The 27,630-nt window shown below is 40.8% G+C and overlaps 3 protein-coding genes across 8 annotated transcripts; 2 read left to right on the top strand and 1 right to left on the bottom strand.

Annotated features, from left to right (window-relative positions):
• Positions 1-580: 580 nt before the first annotated feature.
• On the top strand, positions 581-13,789 carry FAM133B (family with sequence similarity 133 member B). 2 transcript variants are annotated; one of them, XM_054274044.1, is made up of 11 exons: positions 581-673; positions 4,272-4,369; positions 5,081-5,159; positions 7,370-7,444; positions 7,626-7,658; positions 8,053-8,121; positions 8,708-8,803; positions 9,981-10,028; positions 11,676-11,771; positions 12,053-12,097; positions 13,620-13,789. In XM_054274044.1, the coding sequence occupies exons 1-11, from the start codon at positions 650-652 to the stop codon at positions 13,704-13,706; spliced, it is 750 nt and encodes a 249-aa protein (XP_054130019.1). In that variant the 5' UTR covers positions 581-649; the 3' UTR covers positions 13,707-13,789. The 2 variants fall into 2 exon arrangements, with proteins under 2 accessions (XP_054130019.1, XP_054130020.1); XM_054274045.1 differs by having other exon boundaries at positions 12,053-12,101; positions 13,620-13,639.
• A 2,549-nt stretch (positions 13,790-16,338) lies between these two features.
• On the top strand, positions 16,339-21,225 carry CLXN (calaxin). The gene is made up of 6 exons (XM_054274101.1): positions 16,339-16,410; positions 16,641-16,796; positions 18,244-18,348; positions 19,320-19,471; positions 20,280-20,384; positions 20,965-21,225. Exons 1-6 carry the CDS (start codon positions 16,353-16,355, stop codon positions 21,013-21,015), a joined length of 627 nt encoding a protein of 208 aa, XP_054130076.1. The 5' UTR covers positions 16,339-16,352; the 3' UTR covers positions 21,016-21,225.
• Positions 21,226-21,278: 53 nt separating this feature from the next.
• Positions 21,279-27,601, bottom strand: RBM48 (RNA binding motif protein 48). Of its 5 annotated transcripts, none has more exons than XM_054274097.1 (6): positions 26,101-26,592; positions 25,887-25,989; positions 25,452-25,642; positions 25,175-25,320; positions 22,506-23,041; positions 21,307-21,522 (listed from the first exon to the last, which is right to left on the bottom strand). In XM_054274097.1, exons 1-6 carry the CDS (start codon positions 26,148-26,150, stop codon positions 21,439-21,441), a joined length of 1,110 nt encoding a protein of 369 aa, XP_054130072.1. In that variant the 5' UTR covers positions 26,151-26,592; the 3' UTR covers positions 21,307-21,438. The 5 variants fall into 5 exon arrangements, with proteins under 5 accessions (XP_054130071.1, XP_054130072.1, XP_054130075.1 ...); XM_054274100.1 differs by lacking the exon at positions 26,101-26,592 and adding an exon at positions 27,483-27,534 and having other exon boundaries at positions 21,311-21,522; XM_054274099.1 differs by having other exon boundaries at positions 21,311-21,522; positions 25,887-26,590.
• Between the last annotated feature and the right edge of the window lie 29 nt (positions 27,602-27,630).

Genomic DNA, 27,630 nt, shown 5'->3' with positions numbered 1-27,630 from the left:
ACGGGGGTGCCGAGAGGATGAATCCAGGCTCCTCTCAGTGGTTCCAAGCAATAGGAAAAGAGGCAATGGACAGAAACTGATGCACAGAAGTTTCTCCTGATTATAAGCAAGAACTTCTTTCCTGTGCAGGTGACCGAGCACTGGAACACATTGTCCAGAGAGGGTGTGGAGTCTCCCTCACTGGAGATATTCAAGAACCGTCTGGACACAATCCGCTGTCATGTGCTCTAAGACGACCCTGCTTAATGAGGGAGGTTGGGCCAGACGACTCACTGCGGCCCTTCCAACCTGTCCCATTTTGCGACTCTGTGTCTCCCCTCCACAGCCACCGGGCCATCCGAAGCCCTGCGGTAAAACTCCGCTGCCCTCCCCTCCCCTTCCTCCCGCCGGCTCCCCGCGCTACGGCCGCGGCCCGCCAGCCCCGCCGGGGCAGCGCAGGGCGGAGCGGGGCGGGCGCTGGCAGCGAGGGGCCGGCCCGGCGCGGAGGCGCGCGGCCCCGGCAGGCGGCGCTGTGTGGCCGCCGCCATCGCCGCTCCCGCCGCTCCCGCAGCTCCGCGGCCGAGAGGGGCCGCGGCTTCCCGGGCGCGGAGAAGGGCCCTGGGCTGGGCCGAGGCGGCGGCGGGCGGCGGCGCGGGGTCACGGCGGCGCCATGGGGAAGCGGGATAACCGTGTGGTGAGTAACGCGGCAGCCCGGCCGGGCTCCGCCGCAGCCGCGGTACCTCCGGGCGGGCCCCGGCGTGGAGGCCGTGGGGAGCCGGGCGCTGCCTCGGCCCGGGCGGGCCCGCCCGGCCGCCGCCGCGCTCCGACCGTCGGGAGGGGCAGGAGGGGCCGCCGCGGGGAACAGGAGCGGCCCGGTGCCGGCGGGGCAGCCCGGAGGCTGCCGGGGGCCGGCTGGGTACGCGGCGCCGGGAGCAGGGACCGGCCGCGCTTGGGGCGACAAAGGCGGGCCGTGCCCTGCGCCTCGCCCCGCCCGGCCCGGGGCGCCCCGGGACCTGCCGGAGCCCCCTGTGGGTGGGTTGTCCCTCCCTCGGCACGTGCTCGAGGCTCCCTGGCAGAAGCTCTGATTGCCTTGTCAAATCCTGCGGCATCGTGACTGACGCCCGCTTTGTGATCTGTCGAGGGAAGGTGATTAGGATGCTGGCCTGGTCCGTACAAAAATAAAATGTTCCCAATGGGAGTTGCAGCAGTCACTGAAGTAGCTCTGATCCTAGCTAAGTCGCATTTCCTTAAACTTGGCGTTGAGCTGTACCTGAGAGATCTGAAATTGAGCTTTACGCAGCCCTCTGCTGCCTCGGGAGCCAGCGCTCAGCAGGCAAAAAATGTGCTTCTACGCACCTGACTGCAGAGCCTCAGTTCATACATAACCGAAACACATTCATCCTTCTATTTTTCTTTAAACGTTTTTGTACCAGTTAGCCTTTCCCCTATCGTAACCACTTACACATTGTAAGTTTGCTGCTGAATTTTAAAACTAAACACAAATCATAATACTTTAATTTTTTTCCCTTTTCTTTGTTTCTTTCTTGTATATGCTATGAGTTCGTACTCAGATCCATTCACATCTTTGCAAACCTTGGTGGAATAGTATAGTAATAGACATGAAGGACTCAGATATTGTATAGATACATGGCAAAGTCCCTTTTATGGCTTTGTTGACCTATCAAAAAAATTGAGTCAACTAAGAAAGAGCTGACAGTGTATTTGCTTTCAAGAGTGGATCTATGGTTGAAGTGTCCTGTAAGGTTTTCAGGTGTGTATTTATTTACTCTTAATTTTCCTTTAATGGGACAGCTGGGATATACCAATGTCAGCAAATCTTTATGTTCCTATATAAGGTTTATTATGCTGTCATGGCGTAATACATACTACAGACAAGTTATAATATAGGACCCTTTGCTCCTCATGTATGATCATAAAGATTTCTACTGTTATTCTCTGCCATGTCCCTTCTTAAATACACCATCATTTTTGACTTTCTGGAGATGGAAAATAAACATGATTTTTGCACATCTGCAGGGTACTTGCAAGGCAGCAATAGCACTGCTTGCCCAGAGAACCTTGCCTGACAGAAGGTGACTTACCTTTCCCATGAGCAAGGAAGCTATGCAGCAAATACCTTGGTTAATACCTGCTTGAGCAAACTACCAAAAGATGAAAATGGATGTACAGACAATCCCTTTCTTTATTGAGGGTGCATTTCCATGCTCCTTCTGACTACTGACATGCAGTTTGGCAAAGTAGTGTAAATACTTTTCAAGAATGTTTATTGTTGAAGTAATTCTTCGTAAACAAACCTGGTTCAAACTGTAAGAACATGTCTTAAGACATAAATTTCCTAATCCTGGACTATAGAGCAGTACACAGTCATTAAGTGCTATGGTAAAGTTAAAGAAAGCCAATGAAAGGAGGATGCTTCCTAGCCAGTTATCCAGGGGCAGTTTGAGCAAGTAGAAAATCAGCATTTGACAGCTATAGCCTCTTGTGGAGGTAAAGAGTTTTGTTGGGAAGTGGTGAGGTATTCATGACTTGTTAGCTCAGGTAGGAAAGTAGCTTATTTTTATTAAGGAGCAGCAAGAGACCTCATTCTTTTGAAAATAATTGCTAAAGAAGAACTCTCAGATACAAATTTTTGAATGGTAACCAAAAGTCAGTGTGCTCACTGGAGTAAACCAAGTTTCAAGTGGATTTAATGCATTTAAACTTTCATTTTCTTTAGTGAAAACAGTGTTCAGATAGTGCTGTCCTGCATTCCTAAAGGAGCTCCTTTTCCACTCAAAGCTGAACTCAATTATTCATTTTTAGATTTGTCATGTGAATGATTTTCTAAGTGTTGTAACTACTTGAGTGCATACTTCCATCTGCTGCTTGTTTCAATTGGCACACCTCCTTGTTTATTTGCCATGTGAGTTAGCCTTTTTGTGTGAATTAAAGCAACAAAGCAAAGCCCCAAGAAATGGCAGTAAATGTCCCCTTAGAGTTGCACAGTCAAGTTGAGTCTCAAAATGTTCTACTTGAAATTCTGACTCCTTGGATTGCTTCAGAGTGGTCCAGCTGGTGGATCTGAGCTAAACTTGTGTGGGCAGTGCTTCCTTGCAGCCAGATGCCTCATCCCAGGCAGAGCCTGGAGTGCCTCTTCCAGGACCAAACACGTCCCCAAGAGCTGAAGGCCGGCAGCCTGCTTGCAGTCCAGCCCAGAAACTCAGCATTGCTGCGGTCACTGCTGCTGCCGTGGGAGCAGCAGGAGGGGAGGCAGCCGCTGCTGCTTCTGACAGCTTTCACAAATGCTCACTTGGGATGCATGGTGGTTTCTGAATGCCTGATAAAAAGCAGTGTTGGACATGTGAGAGCTACACAGATGGCCAAATCTTTGCTTTGGATCTACAAAATGTACTCTAAAAATTGTCTCAGATTGGGCAACCAAAGCAAGTCTTTTTTTTTGCTATTTGATCTTTTTCCTTGTCTCCAGACTGAACAGTAAGAACAGTGTGTGTTATGTTCTGCAGAAGTAGAGTGTTGGGATGACATAGTGGTAAAAATAAATGAGATAAGGGGGTGCATGTACCTCCTTTTCACATGAAAACAATATTGCTAACATAAAAAAAAAATTGAAGTTTTTCCATTAACTGGTGAGGTGGACTATGAATTCTAAATTTTAATTTAATCTTTTGTAACACAGAGAGGATTCATAGGTTTGAAAGATGGAATACCTCATAACATTTGGATTATGTATGTTTGGGTTTTTTGACTTCTTTCCTCCTTTTAAATAACCATACCTCACAGAATTTTGATACATGTATAATTGTATCAAAGTACCACTGCTTGCTTGTTTTGGTGAAAGAAATTTCATGCAGAATTTAGTGTCTCCTGTCAGCAATTTTGAACAGAACTTTAAAGGCATAAGATCAGTTGTCTCAGAGAGAGAGAGCTGAAATTTAATTACATTTTCTATATCCCTTAGGAAGAGTATTTCAGAAAACACGATACTATTCTTGTTTACAAAAGCATTGCTTAAGGAAGGGAATTGTTGGAAGGAACATGGTCTTTTTGGGGATCAGTTCTTTCTACCACAGTATGACTCCAACTGAAAGCACTTGCCTAAGTCTTTCTGCCAGACTGAATAAACTTAGTTTAGCTAAATCTTTTATATTCTTAGAAACAAGTCAGAATTTTTTTTCAAGGAGTGATAGAAAGTTTATGTGAAGAACAAGGTATATTGGTATCCTAGTGTAACTGATGAATTTGGTATTTCTTTTTGTTGTTTCATATTCAAGGCTTATATGAATCCCATAGCTATGGCCAGGGCACGAGGTCCTGCCCCAAATTCAGGACCAACAATACAAGACTACTTGAACAGGCCAAGACCAACATGGTAAGTGGCACTGCCTGTCTACCTTTTGACCTCTTCAGTAAAAGATTTGTTCCTTCTTACTGAAATGTCACTGGTGCCTACCTCTTTCCCAGAATATCCAGTAATAGATTGTAAAAGATTTCTTGTGCTGGCCAAGCTGTTCTTTTCTAAACATGTATTCAACCTCCTCTTTTAAAAATAATAGAATATAATTTTGAAATGTATATTTCTCATTTGTCTATATTTTTGCAACAGTTTCTCAGAAGAGGAAAATGTCATTTTACCTCTTGCTCAAATTGTAATACCTAAACCTTGTAGATATATTTAATTTGTAAACAAATTAATCTCTAAAAGAACCATTTTGCTGGTATATTCTTAGAATCCAGTTTACCCTACCCAACAAAACCATCACTTTGAGATATTATCAACTTACTTTATGTTCAATCCCTTTGCCTGCCCTCATGAGACATTAGAGAACAATTTACCTAATTGCAAAGTTAGCTTTAGATCTTTTGGAGGGATTTAACAACCGTACTTAAGTTATTAGGGTTAGGTTACCATATGTGTAACATCTAAGATGCTTTCATTCTTCTCTTGGAAGTTCAACCAAGGCTAAACTTCAAAAAAAAAAAAACTACAGAAAAGTTAGACATTTTAAAAGGTATTTTTAATTGTTAAATTAAAAATTTAATTTTAAATTCAAAATTGTGATCTATCATCTTTTTCATACAGGGAAGAAGTGAAAGAGCAACTAGAAAAGAAAAAGAAAGGATCCAGGGCTTTGGCTGAGTTTGAAGAAAAGATGAATGAGGTTGGTAATGTTATTAGCTTTTAATACATGATTCTTTTTATCTAACATGCTACTTCTGTTATTATTTACAATATCAAGTAGCCATAATATTTCACTTCTCTTGAGCTTCTAATGAGTAACTGTTTTGTTTCATTTATGTTGGAAATTGAGTTTACAACTTAACCAGTGAAGAGCTACATTCAGTTCAGAGAAAAAACTATATAAAACATTTTTTAGATTGCTGGTGAATAAAACCTGACCTTGTCCCAAATGTAAATATATTTATACAAATGCATGTGCTTATATCAATAAATTAAACAGTGCATTTTCAGGTATGATAATCCAAAGTCTGTTGTGCCAATATTCACTTGCTTAAGGTCACAGAATCCAAGTACAGTGAAAAAAAGCACATTACTGGAAACAGATGTCTTTGGCAAGGAATATACATGTAATATTATTATGGGAGAAGGCACAAAGAATGGCTTTCAGTCAGATAGGACTATGAAGCACTTGTTTTTCTCTCATCCTAAGCTGATTACAACATGTGCTGGTTTCCTGATATAAATGCAGCTGTTCTAATGTTTGTGTTTTTTGCTTACTGAAGATCACAGTATAGAAAGTTTCACATGTAACTCCTGTTGTATACAAGGGAGAAATTAGTATACAATGAATTTATTTTGTTTCTGTTCCTTCTTGGGTCCTGGTATCTTGAGATAAGCTTCAGTAATCTTCTTCATCATGGTGTGTAAGTTTCTGGCTGAAGTAGATTACGCTCCTCCTCTGTTACTGGAAGGGCATAGTACCCATAGTACTCTTGCTGTATCTCTTTGCCTGAGAAGTTGTACCAGGATGTGGAGGGCCATGGGGTGCTGTTCTGGGAGGATCAGTTGTTTTGCACTCTGAGTTCTAGCTTGGTGAGTTCGGTTTAGTACTCCATAATATTCCTTTCCTGATTTTATCTTTGCTTAATGTGAAATGAGTGAAACTGGCATGCAGAGAAGCTACCAGACCTTGAGTATGGGATGCACAGAATCATGAAATGGCCATGAGTTATTCCTGAAGCTCCTAAGAACAAATCTCTGAATGCCTGAAAAGATCACAAGTCTCTGAATGAGCTGCTGTCTCCCCTGTTTGGGGGAGTTGTCTGACAGCTGTCAGACATTTCTGTTTAGAACATAACACTAGCACAGTCTTTAAAATAATGAAGCACAGGCTGTTGTGAGAGCCCCCTCAGAGAGCTCTGGGTACCTGGTATATCAAAGTACACAACCCACAGATGCTGCCTTGGTCCATGGAAGCACATTACACCACATTACACACAGCACTGCTTCCTGGCTCATCTGCCAGTCCCTCAGCAGCTCTGTTCAGCTAATTCACAGTGTGCTGATGTGGGGGTCTCTGTATCATCCTGCGTTGCACAAGTTACTTGACTCCTGATATTTCTGTCCCCTCAGCACAACATGTGGATCATTGTTGTTTGCCAATACAGTACCCATACAGCTGCATTGTGAGGATCAGAGTAATAAAGGGAGCACATGATGTGTCTGACAGTGAGATTGAACCTAGCAGCCTTTGAATTTCATGGGGGCAATTGGATATTTCAGAGCTCTTTAAGAGGAGACATTTTAGGTAAACCTAGAGACCAGGTGGGGAACTGAAAAGGAGGAGTGAGAGATTTTTCTTCATTCATTTGGTGTGCTTGGCCTAACAAATAAGAGTGTTTCTATGAAGATGTGTATAGTAATTTGATGAAATTATTGCTGACACCAACAAGGCCCAGAATACACACCAGAGACACCCATATGTTAAAGAAGGGCCAGGAGAAGTTGTCATGAAGTTTTGTTTCAGGTGATTTTTAGAACTAATAGAAAATCACAGTTTTTCTGGTAGGGTACCCTGATTTTCTAAAGTGCTCTTACAAGAAGACTGTGATACAAAAGCAAAAATTCCGTAATTGATGACCTTCAAGATAAATGGCAATCTCCTAAAGCCAAATAACTTGAACATTGTGTTAACATTAGCACTGTATTTTGCTAAATAATAATCTTCTGTAAAATCAAGTGTATTACAGCTTTAATTTACATTATATATTGTTTTGGTTTGTGGGTTTTTTTTTTTTTTGGTTAAAAAATGGGTTTTATTAAAATTATAATGTCAGGTAGAGGAGAGCTTAAAAAATACTGCTCAGGAATGACCCTCCCATTACTGTTTCTGTTTGGGTTTGTTTTCAGAATTGGAGGAAAGAACTGGAAAAACACAGGGAGAAATTACTGGGTGGAAATGAAAGCTCCTCCAAAAAAAAAGAGGTAAGTTGTTTTCAGTTGTATACATTCTGTGTTTGGGACTGGATTTATCACCAATGCTGCCAATTGAAATTTACAGAATTTCATGAATGCATTTTAAAAGCCAGCATCAAAGTTCATAAACCTAAATACATGCAAAAATAAAATTATGCTAAAGTAACATTTGTTTTGTTCTATTTTTAAGAAAAAGAAAAAGGAAAAGAAGAAGTCTAATAGGGTGAGCAAAATTTTCAGTTTTCTGTGCTTTTTTGCTTTGGGGTTGTTCCTGTATGTCATTTAAGTTTTCCTGGAAAGAGAAAGTATAGCTGTATTTTTTATTTTAGATAATAAATTAAATTTTATTAAAAAGGGTTTGCATATATTTGGTACAAGGAAAATTAAAGGGAGAAAAAGGGCATTAAATAGATATTATTAAAAGGAAAACATTAGAAATGGTTTAGAAGTTTATTTAAGAAAAATCTATGTAAGACCAGCTTCCCAGAAGTAAAATTGTATTGGTTATGCTTTGAAAATGAAGACATTTTAAAGGGAGTGTTTGGATAGGCTTTTGAGTATTTGCCAGACAAAATGCTGCATCTCACAAGCTTCACTTTTTGTTGTATTTGGTCAAGTTGTCTTCATCTTCCTCTTCTTCATCAAGCTCTGATTCTTCCAGCAGTTCATCTGATTCAGAAGATGAGGTAAGAGCTAACCTACTGGAATCTATCATGTGTTGTTCATGAGGTTTATTTAACAGAGATTTTGATAATATGTTTTAGAATATTTTGAGGGGCTGATTTGGATAAAACCATTTAGTTTTTATGAAATTGGTATATATAATAAAGGAATTAATTTTAGACATATGTATCTGGTTAATAGTTTCTGTATGAACACTACAGATTTTTGCATCCTGGCTTGTAAACTGGATCCATTTTAACACTGAATTGCTTTTCTAATAGAATCCCCTATCTAATCAATAAAATGCAAAAATACCATTTTTACTTTCTAGCAAAAATCTTCGTTACAGATAATCAGATTCTGCACATACATCTCAATAATAAACAGAATCTAGAAAATCTGGATTTTTCACTAGTTTACATTTATTCAATGCAGAAGAGTCATGAAGGTCCTCCATGAAAAGAATCAATTTTTATTCCTCATGAGAACATTGTAACGTGTAGGAATTTGATGTTTCCTTTTCTTTACATTTAATGTAAACCTTTAATTCTAGTGAGAATAAATTCAAGTTTGTGTTTTTCCTTCTTTTTTTACAATATTTATGGATAGGATAAAAAGCAAGGGAAGAAAAGAAGGAAGAAGAAGTATCGCTCCTCACGGAAATCTTCAGCAAGCACAACTTCAGAATCTGAGTCAGACAGCAAGGTAAATATGCAGATGTGCTGCTCTTGGAAAGTTTTCTTGGTTGGTGTTATAAAACCATAAAGATTTCTGACTTTAGCATATTGATATGGATTTTCATCTTCCACGTTTAGAGCCATGTGTTCTCACAGGGCTTGAGCTGCCCTTGTATCTCCCACATGCCGTGTGGAATTTGCCTCCACTGGCCACATGCCTAGTGGAAGTAATTGGATCTTTAGAAAATGAATGGGCTTTATTCCAGCGATTTGTAGTCATTTTTCTGAATCCAGACATAAGCAGCTTTTTTGCTGCTCAAATAATTAGTTTTTATAATTAATTAATACTTAAAATGTCTTCTGAATATGGAATGTAATTGAATACCATATCTGAAAATGCAGGTATTGCTGGATAGCAGTGGCCAGAACATTGCCTTTCTAAATATCTAAGTACTTTCCTGTTGGACAGCTGAGCCTTTCCCAAATGCATATTGAATTGAAGTTTTCTTTTTCCTTTTCTGAAGTATAGCAATGTAGATACATGGGCTTACTGAATGAACAAAAAGGTGAAAATATACAAGGCAGCTTGTTCTGTTATGTTAGCATTTTTCTGTATTACAGTGCATAGTTACTGTACTTCTTGCTTAAATATTAACACAGTGAGTTTTTAAGATTCTTTGTGTAGACTTTATCGCAGGCTTTCACTGGAATACTTAATTTGGTGGGATATAAATTGTAACAAATGACTGTTTGCGGACACCTGAATGAATTTGTGCTAATGGGAGGTTAAAAACTTCTGCTATGTAAAGAGACCCAGAGATGTCCTTACTGCAAAAAATTCTGGGAAAACACCGGCTTAACCTGGTCTGATCAACAGAGATGGACATGGAAAATGAAAAAAGATTCCCAACTGTTACATGTTATACATGGGTACAGCAGTGACAGCTGGTTCCCAGAGGCTTCTCTAAGTGTCCTGCAAGGATGCTGTTACCTCATTCCATACAGACCTTCTCATGCTACTGGATCAGGAGATTAGCAGCTGCATCAAAATTACGCTTTTTCTATTATTCTTCAGTCAACTGCAAGGTAGCAAGAATCTTGAATTACCTTCAACAGACATAAAAAGACTATTGGTCAGACTGTTTGGAGATTTCTTCTTTTTTCATGAAATGATTTTGTTGTGATTTGTTGTCCTTTCTATTTAGGATAGCACAAAAAAGAAGAGGTCAAAGGAAGACTGTGAAAAAGAGAAGGTATTTTTATTCTTCAAATCTTTCAATCAGAACTGCATGTTGCATACATAATAGATATTTCTTTTTTTAATATTGAATGCCTCACTTTACATCTGTGGAAATTTTCTGTCCAAACCCACACAGTCAGAAGGTATTCAGTGCACCCAATTTGAAGTAGAGGTTTAGTTGGATTCAGTTCCTGGTTTAGTAATTATTGTATGAAAACCACTGGATCTGTTCTTGTTACAAAGGTAAAGTAGAACTGTATCTAATCTGCTATAGCAGATCAGCTGCATCCTTAGTGTTTTGGGGCTTATCTTTAGCTGTCACATTGAGCCAAAAATGTGTGTGATTATATTTTCAGTGGCACATCTGGTAGGTTATTGACTTGCTATTGTAAATTTAGAAATATAAGCAGAGAACCTCTTTATCTAAATGTAGTAATAATTATAGATAGTATACTCATGACAGCTTCAAAGAGAAGAAAAATATATTAACTTAAGAAAAATTACCTTATTCTGTCATTTTTCTAAGCATGAAAATCCTCTTTCCTACCCACCACCACACCATTTTGTACACTCATCCATTAGCTTTAATATAAACAATCTATTGACATCAGTTTTAGTTATTTGTACACTGTGGATAAACCAAAAATGCTTTCAGAGTCCACTCTAGTCTTTCTCTCCAGTTACCTTTCTTTCTTACCACGCTGGCCTCTCCTGCTGTGGTCAATAGTATTGATGTGGATGTACAAAATCTCCATTGCCTAAGGCAAATGTACTGATTTCCCCCCTTGCTCCTGCTTCTATTTTACAGTGTTCATTTCCCATCTCATCCTTTTGAATGGCTTCTGTTTGAAGACCAAGTATCTACCATGGTCCCTTACTGTAGCCCTACTTTCACACATCCTCTGAAATGAAAGGGCACTTGGGGACTAGAGGTCTTTCTTCCCCTACCTGCAGATGCCCCATGTGTCAGATGGGCTGCATCCTGTACTTGATCATGAGATTTTTTCAGAAGTTTCTGGTCTTAGAAACTGAGTGAGAGAAAGTACCTTCAGTCTCAGGAACACATTGCCTTGTCCAGAGCAAAGGAGAAGTGCAGGGAACAGATAAGTAGCTCATCAGAACAATCTCACATAGCATCAGGATTTTGAAAAACTTATCTTTTAAATGCACTGGAGTGAAATATGATGTGTTGAAAGTACAGCTAGCAGGGACAGCTTGTTCTGGTTCAACACAAATACAGAGGTAAATTTTTCTTTCATGAACAAAGCAAGAGTCTGAAGCTAAAGTGTTTTTATTATATATTGAGACATCTTCAGTTACTAGTTACTTAAAAGTGGTGAAATGTTTTGTTTTCCAATGCTTACTCCTCCATGTGTTATTATTTAAAATAAGAGATTGTTATTATTCTTCTTGCTTTTAGACAGTTGCTGGATCTAGGTAACAAGGAAAAGGAATATCCAGAAAATTATTATTTTCACTAAAAGTCGATTTTAACAGTTTGGTATGGTAATTTGAGGATGGTGATGGAATTAGTTTAATGTCAATAATATTTTAAAATATTTCACAACTTAGAGGTGATATTTCAATCTTATATTTTAAGCATAAGTTTTATAAAATGTGAAAAGTCTGACTTGACTCACAAATGTATTATTTTGTGTAGGACGGTAAAAATCACCACAGGAAAAGGAAGAAAGCAGATCGTGGTGATGCTCCTTTATCGTCAGAATCTGTATCTGAATCGGACCAGACAGAGGAGGTCAGTGTGAATCCTCAGTTTCAGATGTTACAGTGTTTGTAGCTTAGTGATTCATGAGCAAATCAATGAACTAGCTTAGATTTAATACATTGTTGAAAGTGTTCTGCACTGTACAAGTGAATTGAAGAGTGCAGTGCACTCAAAGTTGTTTGTATTTTTCCTTTTAAAATAAACTTCTAAGGATTGTTTAGTCTAGCTTCTATCACCTGCAAGTAATTTTGAATTAATTTTCTTGAGAATCAACTTTTTATGGATACTACATTTGGTTTCATTTTCTTTAGGTGCAAGCGAAAAAGAAGAAAAGCAATGACGAAAAAGAGAAAACAGCAAGTATCCCTCTTACTCATTCTGTAGTTTTAGGATATAAATACTCTGTACTTGGTCAATTTCCAGTTTCATATTTTTCACAAATACAAATAGTCTTCTGTTACATCTAAATTAAAAGTTTCTCTATTTACTTGCCGAAGTCACTTTCTCTGTTGTTGAATTAAAGAAGAATTTGCCACTCTTTTACCTATATGTGATTTTAGATTTATACAACTTTAACACTGTAGAACATATTTTATTCTGTATCAGCGGCTTAGAACTACTAATAGCTGTGTGGTATCAAACAGGGGAGCAATTTGCCACACAGACAGACATCATGGCTGTTCCTTCATTAGCATTGTGTGTAATTCCTTGCTAAGCCTTCTCTGCCACCATGGAAAGGGCCTTAGGACAAACTTGCTGCAGCATCTATATCATTATAACTCTTCTCCCAACCAGAAAAAATGCTGCCAGCAATTGGCTACTTTTCTCAGTATTTTTTCTTTGTATCCATTGGTGAAAGCGAGAGGAAGGTTCAGCAGTGATTTATACGGAATCCAGATTTAGCACGTGTACCTGAGGTTCCTCAGTTAGGAGTATAGTGGGTTTGGGATCCTAAATGCCCACTTGAGATGTCTTTGTATCTGTCTCCCCTGTCAGCAGCAGTGTTCCTTATCAGGCATCTCAGTTGTCCACATGAGATAGGACAAAGGGAAGGTCTACATTAGTCACCTAAAAATACAGGCATAGGAGTATCAGTGATACTCAGTACACATTTTTCCGTGGAACTTGCTTGTTTTTTCAGACTCATATGAACTGTTTGCCATAACATTTCTAGTGATTGCTTTTGGTCTTTTCATAAAAGATTTTTATGTGTAAGGAATATGTATAGAACAAAGCTTTAATACGGATTGTTTCGTTTATGCAATGCCACATTTGAGAATTTCAGTTGAAATTCTGCTTTCAAAAAGACAAGATTGCATCTTTGAGTTTCCATATTACAGTGATCAGTGTACTACCTTTAGGACTGAATCCAGTAGGGTTAATTTGAGTGTATGTACATTTACAGCTGAGATCATAATTGTTTTATTTTAAACCAGGTACAAGTGATAGTCTAGCCAAGTGCAGTTGAGCTATTTAATTTTACACAGTGAACTTAAGCACTTACTTTAAAATCTGTAAAGATCCTAGTTATTCCCAAATCTGTCACTACTGGTCAACACTTCCTTATTACTTTCTCAGTAATCTATAATGCTCTGAAAATAATTTAAAATATTAAATGTAATAGTGACAGTGATCAGAGGTGTAAAATAGCCATACCATGGTGGAGATAAATTTAAATTGAAGACTGCTCATAATAGTGCAAACTGCCAGGTAAAGTATTTCTTTTTGTGATTTCTGAATAGGCTTCTGTAGAAATCTCTTTTGAAATGTCTTTCAAAAGATATCCTTTCTGGGTTCTCATTTTGCATTAGCAGAATGTAATAGATGGCAGTTATATTATACAATAACTTTGGTTTGTGGTTGTTTTTTTTTTTTTAGGATAAAACAAAAAAGAGAAAGAAGCACAAGAAACATGGTAAAAAGAAGAAAAAGAAGACTGCTGGTTCAAATTCAGATTCAGAATAATATTTTAAAACAACCGGAGACTATCAACAGAAGTGCAATGACTAAAGGAAACTTAAACTGTGAAATGACAGCAAACTTTACCAAACTGCATGAGTTTTCCTGTGTTTTAGAAATATTCCTAATCTCTCAGTAGCCGGCCAGATGCAGCTGTGCTGGGAAAGACCATTGTTATTGCCTGCTGCTTAATACACGAGGTACAACTTTGATAAGATTCCAGTAAGCAGTGTTAGATGTTTGAGACAATATGAGAAGGTAGGCCACCTGAGGTGTAAAATATTGGAAAATAAGAGTTAAACTTTTTAGATAGTAAAAATAGTCTTTTAAAGCATTAGTCAAAGTCTTTATTTGTAAATCAGGACAAATTAAATCCCAAGTTCATCCTGCAGGTTAATATTATGCATAAATTACAAGCTGGTGTCTGCTAATGGAAAATTAATGATAACATTTAAAAGGCTGCCTTTGTAGAAATGTGTATTATCTGCCCCATTACCGTCTCCATGCTTATGAGAAAGGGAATGCTGCCATCTTGGCTACCTGAATAGGGTGCCTTTGCCTTTGATTCTTGCAAATCTTTGCTACTTTTAATCCATGCATCTCTGCATTCCTGGGAAGCTAGAGCTATTGCCAGCAGACTTTTCTGAATGAGCAGTTTTGAGCTTCCAAGCATGTGCTTCTGCATTAAGCAAGAGCAATGACATTTTGCAGATAACTGACAGTCAAAACCTGAAAATTTTACCTCTGCTTTTTCAAAATAGCGATAGACCTTTGCTAGTAAATACGCATATTTCATTTAATGTAATTTTGGTTTAATTGAAAACTTCTTGCAAACACTGGTAGCTTTCTTTGCATTATCTTTAGAATTGTTTTGCATGATTTGTACCATTTTTAAATTAACAAAATGCAGCTAATCATTTGTTGTAACCAGTTCTATGAATTACATTTCACATGCAGATTTTCATGTATGTATTTAGTTATAGTTAAGTTCATTGCTGTGTTTAAGTGCACACTTGCTGAAGTTATTTAGCATGTAAAAAGCAAGGTTTTGATACCTTAACAGCTTCATATTGAAGCTGATTTACTCTGAGCAAGTTCAGTGGCAGATCTGTTATGTGACGTGTCTTGTTAGATAAAAAAACTACTGCCAGAATCTCATTAAAGATACTGTTTAAACAGTTTGTATTTATATTTTTGTACTTGAGGGCTACAGAATGTTGACCTAACTCATAAAGTTGTTTTACTTTAGTTTAGTTGCTTTAGATAACTGAAAAAAAGCTTTTTTAAATTAAATGTGCCCATAAGAAAACATGAGCAACCATTTGATTTTAGTTTACGTGAAATTCTCACTACATCCTCCATTGAAATACTGATTGCTGGGCCTTCTGTTAGCCTTTAACAAATGCCGATCCATCCCAGGTAGTCAGATATAGATTGTATTTTTGATTTACCCCTTTTTTCCATTGCACAGGTGCTAACTTAGAACTTACCTCTATTGCATACAATGTTTCAAATGTTGTGTTGCCAAGAATTTCAGGACTTTCAAGACATTGATTATTAATCTGCAAACCATAACTAAAATCTGAGGAAGAAAGGTGATTTCATATTGCCATTGTACAGAGAAATTGTCTTCAAGTTCTTGGGAAAATACAGCCATTGAGTTGCAGCAATGTGCATCTAAACAATAGTAATATTTTCATCAACTATTTTATACTCTTGGGCTTGATGTTACCAATTCTAAACACTCTTGTCAGTGAGGTTAAAATAAAGGTGATATGCAGTGAACAGAGGGGTTTGATTTGGGGCTTGTGTTTAGTTTTGTTGGGGTTGTTTTAAATTGTGGTGTTGCAGTTTTGGTAAAAGAACCTGTAATGAACCATAGCATAAATGCTCTGTCCTGTGTAATGCCTTTTTTGACTTTTACACAACCACCTGCCACAGAAAGAAATAAAAATGGAAATGAGACCCAGTCTTCCAAATACCTAAGCTGGTATGTAATTGTGTGTAATTTAATAGTGTGAGTGTAACTATCTGTTCTGCCCATCTGCAGGCTTGTAGTGCTGCTGTCATACTCGGGAAGAAGGTATAGCCACTTAAGGGGCTTATGGGCTTTGTCAGTTCCCAACAAAGCTGCTTTAGTACTGAAAGGGAACTGCTTCAGTTTGCAATACATTAACAAATACGTTGAGTCGGCTCTTGCATGTCCTTTTTCCTGAAGGAAAGGTGGAGGCTGTTCTCAGCCTTTCAGCTTTTCCCATGTGCCCACGCCGAGGTCGTGAGACAGTGATGGGGGTTTGGGGTGGCACCTACACCCACGTTCCAAGTTTCAGCAGAGGGACAAAGTAGAAAATGAGCAATGTCGCAGTTAGAGTGGTTTAATGTATTTTCGCCTTCTGACAGCAGATGAACAAGCACTATTGTAAGTTATAACTTTTAGCTGGTTTTCCCCACAAATATTTTTAGACATTTGAAATGCAATTCTTTTATTTTTTACGACTGCAGTTTTTTTGACTGCGTGTTAGCACTCGATCTCTGTTGTGCCCGTGTGTGTGTTTATGCCCGACCCGCCCGTGCGGCCCAGCGGCACCGCCAGGCCGCGGCCGCCCCCCCGCGTTGCCAGGGCAGCGGCGGCGGGAGCGGCTCCGGGCCGCCATGAGCCCGAAGGGGAGAAAGCTCCTGGTGGACTCGCTGACCCGATCCGCCAAGCACTGTGAGTCTCCCCGGGCTGCAGGAGCCGCCCGTCGCCCCCCGGTGTTCCCGTGCTCATCCTGCATGGCCCCGTTCGCCTCCCATGGGAGGCGCTTTCCCGGCGCCCCCTTAGGAACAGCGGTTGGGACCGGGGGGTGCTGTTGGTGTCACGGCCCTGGCGTGTTCTGTGCCTGCCTCGTGTTTTACCAGCTTAACTTACAACCTGTGTTTGCTTGTGTTTGGACCGGGCAGTTACCAAAAGCGAAGTGGAATGTCTGATCAAGCTCTACGACACGCTAGTGGCCAAGGCCAGTCGCCAGTTTGCTGGGGCCGGCTTCGACCGCACTGTGTTCCGAGACACGCTGTACAACTACTTTGGCATGACGGATGACACGGTGCTGGACCGAGGTGAGGCGGGCACGCAGCGCTGAGCGCCGGGCGGGGGTTGGGATGGCGCTGCTGACCCGACGAGTGCGTCCGTACCAAACAGCGCCGTCTCGTCCCAGGACAGCAAAGGAGCTGTTGGGAAAATGGCATCTTTTCTTTCTTTATGCGTTACAGTTTCCCCTTAGTTTTGGAGAGCTCACGCTCTAGTTCGAGGCAGAGCAGCCAGAGGGTGTTGTGCTGCCCTGTAGCTGTTTGTGTCGCAGCCTCTGTAGTGTGACGGAGGAGGGCAGTGTCACTTTCCTCTTTTCTCCGGTGGTCCCAGTGGGAGCTGCGGTCGCTGCTGGGCGACAGCTCTAGCTCAGGCCTGGAAGTCCCGGGAAAGCATTCTGATAACAGCGGGTAACTGGGAATGGAGGCTCTGTGAACAGCATTGAAGGGCCTGGGCAGATAGTACAAGGAGGTGAGAGTAATGAGCCAAATAACCCCTTGAAGATACAGTGATTTCACAGATTGGTAACAAGGGACATGTTTGGAGTCACTGTGAAAGTTGAAGGAATGATCTCTGATGCAGAGGTGTCTAGAGGAGTATGCAGAGCCGGCATGAGTCTGCCCTTCTTTCAGTCTTGAGCTGCCAACAGCCAGCCCTTGGTTCAACTTTATCTATGTCTCTAGCAGGAGAGCTGCTTACATGCCATAAAATAAAAACTTCTTGCAATTTTATGCAGCATGGTAAGTGTGTCTTGGAAGATACTTCACATTACTTTACACATTCTTAAAAATTACTTTAATGCTTACATGAAAAGGAGCTGATTTCAGTTTGCAAAAGCAAACCTATTGTCTTCTAATTCAAAAATGCTTGGCTCTGCATGGAGAGATGTTCCTTCAGCCAAGCTACTAATTAATATTCTAAAATACAAATTATTACAGATGCTAGTGGATGCTTTGAAATCCTTGGTTTTGAATTACGATATTACAGGCTGTATGAATAGTGAAGCTGTGAGATTGAAAGTTGCTTAGAGAATGGAAAAGAAAAATATTTTGTTACACGACAGAAAAGAGGTTATTTTTCTTTGTAGATTTAATATATATTGTTTCTAGGATTACTTTGTCCAAGATTTTCCTAGACAAAACTAGTAATTTAAATCTTAATCTCTATGCAGAATTATCCCTTATTTTAAATTTATTTGCTTTACATCTGCATGGATGCATACTTCCTGTATTTGTTTAAGTCAGGAAGGTTACAGATTGGACAAAATCTTAGCAGGCAGGATTCTGGAGTGGAGAATCAGTAAACTGAGGGACAGAATCCCTTTCATTGTTACATCTTAGAGTCAAGAATGGTAATCTTACCTTGGTGAAAGCAGACAAACATCTTAAGATAATTTATAATTTCACTGAATTTAAGAGAACATTGCTTTTTTGTGTTTCCCTATCATATACATTTGAAATGTGTCTGATACACTTCTAGTGTTCATCATTTTTGATAAAGACAAGACTGGGCGCATCACTGTGGAGGAATGGGTGGAAGGCTTAGCACCGTTACTTCGGGGGACACTGGAAGAGAAGATGAAATGTAAGATTGATCTGTATGCAAATATTTAGTAGTAATGATTAAATTCATAACAAATAACACATTGCTTTTGTTATAAGTTAGTAGCTACTCTTACAAAGTATTTGGTAATGGAAAATTTTTCTTCTGTATCGTTTAATGCAATGAAACTGAGTTCTGAAATGGCTTCTCTGAGAGTTTTTTTCTGTGTAAACTGCTGTTACCACAGCCACCACCTTTTTTTCTTGCTTACAAAATCTTGCATTTAAACCGAAGTTTATTCTACAGCATACATTTTCAACAAAATACATGTTTTTGTATTCACACACAAAATTAGAAAGAAGCAGATGAATCTCTAGTGTGGTTTTGGCTAACTAATAGTCTTGAGCCAAGCAAGACCAGTGCCAACATTGATTTACTGGCACAGTGGGGACACAGTAGCAGTTGCATTAGCTCCAGCAATTCTTCAGGTTGGAAGCACAGATGGAAAAACTGTAAGATGGTAATGAGAGCCTCCACAGTAATGACAGAGAAAGATGGAGGAGAAAAAATAGCAAGAACTCTAGAATTTTAAGCAGCAGGGGAAAAAATAGGGCATGTGGGGTGAAAAAAAAAACAAAGAAAAAGGAGAATGACAGCATGTTGTTTCCATAGTTCCTAGGTTGCAGCATTAGCAATCCTACTGCATTATATAAATTCATCTGGAAAGGGGTCAGGGGTGTCACAGCATTAGGATGTGTGCCCAGGTTGTAATTCAGTGTGTTAGTAAACCACAAACAGTAAAACAGGCATTCCTGCTGTAAGCACCATAGACGATACTAGTGCATAGTGATGCAGTGCTGTCTGTCACAAGTGCTTGCCAGGAATGTTTCAGCATATATACGATAAATTTGGCTCAGTTGATAATGTACAGTTCACAATTTTTGTCTGTAGGTAACAGCTTGAATGCTATGTTTGTAGTTTGTAACCAACTTGAAATTTATTTGTATTTCAAGACTGTTTTGCCATTTATGACCTGAATGGTGATGGATACATTTCAAAAAAGGAAATGTTTGAAATGCTGAAACACAGCCTTCTCATACAACCAGGAGATGAAGAGCCTGATGAAGTAGTTAAGGACTTGGTAGACATAGCACTGAAGAAAATGGCAAGTACTTACTTATTGTGATACTTGAGAGTCTTTCAAACATTCACTAATTGATACTTAAAACCTTTCCATGAGGTAACAAAATAAGGTGTCTTACTTACAGTGGGATTCTGCAAGTCTCCCGAGGAAAGCCAGAAATATAATCCAGGTCTAATAAGTCCCAGCCCAGTATTCTCATATGAAATCATTAATTTAGTACATGAATGTACTATAAAGTTTATGTATAAACTAGCATGTGTGTATGTGCATATACATCTGTGCATGCACAGTCAAAGCAAAAGCCCAGACAGAAGTGGAAAACTCAAAAGTGTAAGCTGCATTTATTCTATCAGTACAGGCATCTGCAGTAACTTCATTTTTAAGTACATTTGTGTTTTATCAACTGATCATGAAATGTCTTTATCCAATTTATTTGTATGTATACTATTAGATTACTAAACTCAAGGTTATTAAAGTGAAGCTTGTCTTACAGTGCTTAATCTAGAATATCAGAGCAGCCAGGGATTGTCTGTCAATATTTTAATCAAATCAAGATATATACTCTCCCCTCCCATCATGGCGGTCAAAAGTTTTCACTTGAAACCAGGGGTTATATCCCAATTCCTTTTATTTAAGCCCATCTTTTCAATTTTTCAATCCCACCCTCTTTGCCTTAGGTGGAGGCAAGTCACTCTAATCTTTTCTGAGCATAAACTGACGACCCCCAATTTGCAAATCTGACTAAAAATAGAATCCAAGTTCTTTAAACATCTGTTAAACAAAACTACAAGTAATAATCCTCTGCTGAAGTGTTCCCTTCCTTTTGCAGGACCATGATCGTGATGGCAAGCTTTCTTTTACGGACTTTGAAAAAGCAGTCAGAGATGAAAACCTTCTCTTAGAAGCCTTTGGACCATGTTTGCCTGACTTAAAGGTACATTAAACTTGGGTTCAAAAAAAAACTGCACAAGCCAATTCCTTACAGACACTTGCACCAATCCTGTGAATGTCAGGATATCTTAGGCCAATATTGGGTTCATCCTCTCAGTGCCAGTTCTGCTGTCCAAAGGTGGCCCCTGAGCACTCCCACTCCAGGTTGTTGCAACAGAATGCTGCAGATATTAATCTCATCACTAAGGGAAATTTCAGTCCTGTACAGGCATCCCAGTCTCTAGCATTCCTGTTTTCATCCAGTTTATCTCATTCTGCAGCTGGGCCTTCTTGCTCTCCATGCCAGATCATTCCTTGGTGATATACCCCTATTGCTGAGCAGTTAAAATTTTAATTTCTCCTTCAGCTACAACTTTGAATTCTGGCTGGGCTGTCAGGGATGACACCATTAATGCTATGGATTTACGTTTTCTAAGCTCAAAAGCAAGAGAGGGTCTTCACTGCATACACATTTCAGTTCATACCTTTCAGTTCAGTACCTTTTCTGACTAAATAGAAATCCTTTAGTTAACTGAAAATTAACTTGCTGGTTTTGTTTTTTGGGTTTTGTTTTTTTTTAACAGAGCACTATGTCATTTGAACAGAAAATTTTCCGGGAGGTTCCTAAAAAGTAACTCCAAGTTGTAACTCCACTGCTGAATACTGTTAAAAAGGGTCTTGGTCTTCGCCACTCTTCATCATACAGTAAAAACAGTCATATTTCAAGTTGCTCCTAAGCTTCAGTATTCCTTTGCTGTTAAAGCTGTTGAATAAATGAATTTACTTCTGTTACTCTGGCTAAATAGAGTTCTTCTGTTATATTGATATATTCTGTTCATATTATAAAATATGTTACAATATGAGGTACACAGGACAACACTGCAACAATAATACAGTACATTGGTTTCTTCATTCCAAGTAACAAAACTGACACCATTTTAAACAAGGAATCACTGGGAAACACAGTATAAAGAAAGTTTTATTTTTTAAATAAAAAAATACATATTTTAAACTATATTCTTTACAAAAGGACTGTTGGAAGATGCTGCCAGCAGTATCTATATTCGTCTTCTCTGCTTTACAACTGGTTTGGGCGAGCTGCTCTCTGGCTTTTTCATAGATGTTGAAACAGAATCTGCTACCTAAATTGGAGGAGAAAAAAATTTAGTAACCTGTAACCATTACTTTTTTAATGCTCATTTTAGAGTAAGGCCACATCTCCAAGATTTGAGTACTGGGAGCCATTTATTACTATCATCACACTTGTATTGAATTTTCCTGCTGACTAGAGGAAGAAAGTAACACCAAAGGCAGCATTAAACACAAGAGATGTGAAACTCAGGAGATTCAGCACTACCATTTTTGTATTGAACTACACAAACTGATTTCAGATAGTCAGTGATACAGTATTATATATGCCATCTCCCTTCTTCCTACCAGGTGTTTTTACGCAAGGTTTAATGTGCTTTATAAACTCAGGTATTTCAGGAAGCAAAGGAAAAGCAGAAACATGCATTTTGACATGTATTTTAGGAAGGTATTTAATATAAAGGGTGCTTACTTATTAGACACACACTTTCAAATCAATCTAGTCAGTCAAGGGAGCATTTTCGTATCTTAATGAAATGTTGTATCAGGAATGTCTGACCTGCTAATTGATTAATATTCTCCATAAAAGGGTACACAGCTTAGCACATGCTTCTCAGCATGGAATTAATGATTCTGTACAGCTTTTAATGGCATAAGAAATGTTGGAGCAACATTACATTGAACTCTGACTTCCATTCTTTTCCTTTCAGAAACCAGATACAAGTAGCACACTGGAGTGAGGAGGACTACCTGCAAAATTATCATGCTTTCACATGGGGAAAAAAAAAGTGGTTTACGAAAAATCACATAAGAACATGCACTGACATTTACACTTTCTCAAGTGTAGTGTAAGAGGTCTGGAGTGGAATTGCCTGCAATATTCTAGATTGTGGAGAAGTTAAATAGTAAGAGCACTAGCTTTAAGTGGCAGATAAACCGATAATGAGTAAATGCTGAATAAAGCTATCAGATAGTCACTATTTTTATGTATAACAAGCACCTATGTTTGATCTATCAGAACTTTAAGAACCCATACCTCTTTCAGTTTATTTCGAATTAATGTAGCTGAAGTATTCAAAGACTTATCATCCATATCCACTTTAGGTATTTCTGGTAGTTGTGGACCAATAACAACTTCAGTATTGTCCTCACTTGTTCCAATGAGGGAAAACTTGTTACCTTCTTCTCTCTTCCTCTTACGTTCTTGCAGGTGAGTTGTACGAGGCATAAACCTGTCAATTCCATTGCAAGCTGGAACCTTTCTGTGCTGCACTGAGGAAGCTGGTGGAGTGCACACTCCTGGATGGACACTTGGAGTTAAAGATGTGCTTTCACCAAAGTACCCAGAAATTTCAGCACAATTGTTAGCATAGTGTGGAGGTGTTAACAGGCTCTGATTCTGATTCCCAGCTGGATATGCTGTGTTGTGGGGTACCCCAGGAGAACTTGTAAAGCAGGACGGATCCCAGTTACTGGCTATACTTGATCCTGATGTACTCCATGGGCAGTCATGCTCAGAGTTATTTGAGGCTGTCTTCTTAGGGCCTTCTACTTTCTTTAACATAAAGCAATCTTTAAAACAACAAAAAAGAAGCACCTTCACTATTTCATGTAATTATTAGTTCTAACACCCAAGAACAAAACTTTTGATATAAATGCAGAAAAAATACCAGTGATATTTAATTCCCAACTACCTTTCTGTGATTATTTTTAAGTTTCAAATATAACAAATTCAACTTTCAAACCAGTTTTCCAGTCTAGTGCCTTTGCTGGTTTATAGCATTTAAAAAACCCAGGTGTTTTGATGTTAAAAATCAGTGGGTTTACTCCCTTTAGAAATCCTCAGACAATGAATAATGATAGCCAAGTATGTGAGCACAAGAAAGGAGAAGCTCGTGCTCAGCAATTTGCTTATTCCTCAGCTTGCCCAGCCTTCAGAGCTGACTGGGAACTCTGTGGTGCAGGAGCCTTTCTAAACACAGTCCATTCTTAACATTTCCCCAGTGCAAAGATGTGGGCTGGAGAATTTTTTTTAAGGTCTTGGTATAGTCATATTCCTTCCAAAACTGTCCCTTTGGCATGCCTGAGGAGGCTGGAACAAGGGTGAAATCCCAAATTTCCTGCCAGTGCTTTAAATTTCTGGTAACATTTTGAAAGAAAACAAAAAGTGAAGGAAATACTTAATTATCAAAGCTTAATAATTTCATTATTTTAGTCTTAATCAAAGCCAAAAAAAATAATTTGAAAAGGATATAGTTCTCTACATACTGAGAGATGTCTCCCTGTAAACATACTTAAAATGCATCTGTATTGGGTTTGCATGGCCTGGTTTTCTGTAGTGGGGGGGCTACAGGGTCGGGTTTTTTGAGAAGCTGCCAGAAGCTTCCAACATGTCCAGCAGAGCCAATCCCTGGTGGCTCCAAAGATGGATGTGCTGCTGGGCAAGGCCAGGCCGATTGGAAATGGCGGTAACACCTCTGTGGTAACAGATTTAAGGAGGAAAATAAACAAGCAGTGGGTGCCCAGTTGTGACTACGGCCAGAGAAGAGCAGAGCGAGAACGTGAGAGGAGCGGCCCTGCAGAGCCCGAGGGCAGCGCAGGAGGGGCAGGAGCTGCTCCAGGCGCCGGGGCCGAGATTCCCCTCAGGCCGTGGGGCAGGCCGGGGGCAGCAGCCGTGCCCCTGCAGCCCATGGAGGCCGTGGGATGCAGGGATCCACCACAGCCCCTGCAGGAGCCCCAGGAGGGGCACGGGGATGCCTGGGAGGAGGCTGTGATCCTGGAGAGGGGCCCTGCTCCCAGGCTGGAGCAGCCTGTCCTTGAAGGGCTGCACCCCGTGGAGGAGTGACCCACACTGCAGCAGCCTGGGAGGGCTGTTCCCATGGGATGGGCTCACACTGCAGCAGTCACAGGGGGCTGTTCCCGTGGGATGGACTCACACTGCAGCAGTCACAGGGGGCTGTTCCCGTGGGATGGACTCACACTGCAGCAGTCACAGGGAGCTGTTCCCGTGGGATGGACTCACACTGCAGCAGCCTGGGAGGGCTGTTCCCCATGGGATGGGCTCACACTGCAGCAGTCACAGGGAGCTGTTCCCCATGGGATGGACCCACACTGCAGCAGTCACAGGAAGCTGCTGCTCATGAGATGAGCTCACGTTGGAGAGGTTCACAGAGAACTGTCTCCTGTGCCACCCCACGGTGCAGCAGGGGAACGACTCCTCTCCTTGAGCAGCAGCAGAAGCCATGGGTCATGAACTGACCACAACTCCCATTCACTGTCCCCTTGCACTGCTGGGGTAGGGGGTAGAGCTGAGAAGGGAGGAAGGTGTTTATAAGGGCTTATTTTACTTCTCATTATCCTGCTCTGATTTTGTTAGTAATAAATTCACTTTATATGTCTCCAAGTAGAGCCTGTTTTGCCTTGATGGTATTTGATGAGCAATCTCTCTCCTGGTTCTTATGTCAACCCATGAACCATTTGTTAAATTTTCTCTCCTCTGTCCAGTTTGTGGAGGGCAATGAGTGAGCAGCTTTGGTGGGTGACTGGCATCTGGCCACTATCAACACACTATAGCAGCTTTAAAAGAGGTAGGTAAAAAGTGTTTTCTTTAACAGGCACTTTAGCCAAAACCCCACCCAGTTCTGAAGAACATTAAAATTTTAGAGGAAATTTAGTCAGGATTCTATAGGAAATTTAACCACAAACCTCTTTGATTTGTTGCTTTTGCTATATACTTTCTTCTATCCTGCAACTTCTCTCTGGTTTCTTGGACTGTTTCAAATTCTGGAGCATAGCACACGTGCAGCAAACTACCAAAGAAACTTCGTTCATCCATTTTTTTCTTGGCCACCCTGAAGGGAATTAAAGTCTGTCAACAAAACTGAGGATTTTACTCCAACTCTCTAGAAACTTAACACATTGCCAAGCACAGAAGGTGTGAAAGATTAAGACAGCAAGAGGCAGATATTGCCCTATCCAATACCTTGCACATTGCAGTTTTTTGAATTTTATAAGGTACACTTCAGTAAACTGCTCTGCTGGATATTCATCTAGAGCATGATATTCCTCAATGGCACCATATAATGCAAATTGTTCCACTAATTCCTTCATAACACCTAATGCAGGAACTCCTTGTACCAGTATATAGCGAGATTCCAAGTTGATAGTGTAAACCTGAAAAAAATAAAAACAAAGACTAATCAAAAACATTCCCTTTCTTGCTTTATGACAAAAGGCACGCATTTTCTCCATGTTTTCAGTTTTTCTGCAAATCCTCTCAGGATGCTGAAAACCCCTGTGTACTCTGTTTTGCAGGGCAGTAAAATGCATGGTTATTTGGGACCTCTTCCTCACTGAGCAAGAGCTGAACTCGTGCCTCTCATGCATAGTAAAACACAGATGAGACTTGGCTTTTTACCTTGCACAAGGTAAGAGTACTACTGCCAATTGCTGAGTAAAATCTCTTATGTCTCTGGCCAACTTCCATGCAAGATGTACTAGTAACCAGTTCATAGGAGGTACTGCCAAAATACAGAAAAAAACCCTGAAAAATTGGTCTTCTTCACTGGCAAAGAAGTTGTGCAGGTGAGGAAAACTGCTTTTTTCCACACAGGGAGTTAAAAAACAATTACCACAATTCCCTGGGGCAAATCCTGTGTGTGCAGAGCTGTCTCCTTGCCATGGTGATCCAACAGCATACATTTTTATGACACAGATAAAATCTGGATGCTGAGAGAAACAAGGTCTTCTTCCAGCAGATTCAAAACCAAACCAACCATTCTCTTCTGCTTTGTGTAGTGACTGTCACATAACAGACTCTAATGGCTCACTATGTACATTAGGCAGCCAGGCAGCTCATCCCTGAGATCAAAGGAAATTTATTCTGAGTTTGTTAAAAAAAATAACAACCCAAGCCACAAACATTTAGACTGCATAAGTTACACATACTTCTTAAAAAAACATATTCTGGACAAAGCAGAAACTGCTTGGGAAATCAACTCTCAAACTTCCACTATAAAAAAGTCTTCACAGGCAGGTCACATAAGTTTTCTTGTGGCAGCAGCACACTCCCAGCTACATTCTTTTGGGAACAAGGGATTGAAGGAACCTGATTCTTTCACTGTGCAGTTCTTTGTTGTTTTTTTTTTTTTGGAAGGTTTGTCCTTCTACCTCTTTCTTGTCCGGGATGAAAAGATTCAAATAAGGTTTTTTCCACACTTGGGACATCCACACTGTTTCTCCTGCATGTATCCTCCAGTGCCCAGTGATGGGTAGATGCTGTGCTGGCCAGAGCTCTGTGGATGCACAAGGCTCTCTGTCCTCTGCCCCACCGTGTACACTTGGAAGAATAAAAGAACTTTATGAAGACTTTGAGACTTCATGAAGTATGGAGGGTTTGACATTTTACGGGAAGGTGGTGGTAGTGAAAGAGATGTGCCTTATGTGTGTGGGCACGCAGTAACCCTTGTTCCGGCCCCGGTGAGACCACACCTCAAATGCTGGGTGCAGCTCAGGGCCTCTCTCCAAGACACTGAGGTGCCGGAGCACGTCCAGAGAAGGGCAGCGGAGCTGGTGGAGGGTCACAGGTCTGATGAGGAGCAGCTCAGCGAGCTGCGAGGGCTCTGCTTGGAAAACAGGTGGTTCAGGGAGCCCTTATCGCTCTCTGCAACTCCCTGACAAGAGGTTGGAAACAGATGCGGGTTGGACTTCATGATCTTAAAGGCCTTTTCCAAACTAAGGGCTTCCTTTCTCACGCCAGCCCTTAAAGGTGCCGCTACAGCTCGCTGCACACTGAGCGCACACAGAGACACCCCAGTCTCGCAGTTCCGCTGCAGTACCGAGAAGCTCCTGCGGCGCAGCAGGCGAGGCCCAGGGCCCCTCTGTCTGTCTGTCTGTCTGTCTGTCTGTCTCTCTCTCTCTCCCTCCCGAAGACCCCAGCGCGGGCCCGGCCGCCCCCAGCCCCTCACCCGCAGCGGCTCCGCCCGACACCGCCCCCCCCCTCTCCCCTCAGCACCTTCACGGCGCGCGGCCGCCACCCCTCGCGGTACTTGGCGCGCGACTCGCAGGCTCCCAGCTGCGCGTGGTGCCGGCACGGAGCGCCCGGGCGGCCGCTGCTGCCGGCCGCCATCTTCCCATCGCCCCCCGCGCCGCGCAGCCCCCAT

Source organism: Melozone crissalis, unplaced genomic scaffold, assembly GCF_028551555.1.
Source record: "Melozone crissalis strain CALT ecotype California unplaced genomic scaffold, PUWL_Pcris_2 ptg000016l_1, whole genome shotgun sequence".
NCBI lineage: Eukaryota > Metazoa > Chordata > Aves > Passeriformes > Passerellidae > Melozone > Melozone crissalis.
The sequence above is the reverse complement of the archived record's forward strand: the minus strand, read 5'-3'. Positions and strand labels throughout refer to the sequence as shown.

What these genes read in the sequence shown, in the direction of transcription:
- CLXN (XM_054274101.1), top strand. Translation starts at nt 16,353, where the DNA reads ATGAGCCCGAAGGGGAGAAAGCTCCTGGTGGACTCGCTGACCCGATCC. An exon ending in GACCCGATCCGCCAAGCACT is followed by an intron (nt 16,411 to 16,640) that starts GTGAGTCTCCCC and finishes TGGACCGGGCAG; the next exon opens with TTACCAAAAGCGAAGTGGAA. An exon ending in ACTGGAAGAGAAGATGAAAT is followed by an intron (nt 18,349 to 19,319) that starts GTAAGATTGATC and finishes TTGTATTTCAAG; the next exon opens with ACTGTTTTGCCATTTATGAC.
- RBM48 (XM_054274096.1), bottom strand. Translation starts at nt 25,855, where the DNA reads ATGCATGAGAGGCACGAGTTCAGCTCTTGCTCAGTGAGGAAGAGGTCC. An exon ending in AAAAAACTGCAATGTGCAAG is followed by an intron (nt 25,321 to 25,451) that starts GTATTGGATAGG and finishes AATTCCCTTCAG; the next exon opens with GGTGGCCAAGAAAAAAATGG. An exon ending in AAAAGCAACAAATCAAAGAG is followed by an intron (nt 23,042 to 25,174) that starts GTTTGTGGTTAA and finishes GTTGTTTTAAAG; the next exon opens with ATTGCTTTATGTTAAAGAAA.
- FAM133B (XM_054274044.1), top strand. Translation starts at nt 650, where the DNA reads ATGGGGAAGCGGGATAACCGTGTG. An exon ending in CATCTGATTCAGAAGATGAG is followed by an intron (nt 8,122 to 8,707) that starts GTAAGAGCTAAC and finishes ATTTATGGATAG; the next exon opens with GATAAAAAGCAAGGGAAGAA. An exon ending in AATCTGAGTCAGACAGCAAG is followed by an intron (nt 8,804 to 9,980) that starts GTAAATATGCAG and finishes CTTTCTATTTAG; the next exon opens with GATAGCACAAAAAAGAAGAG.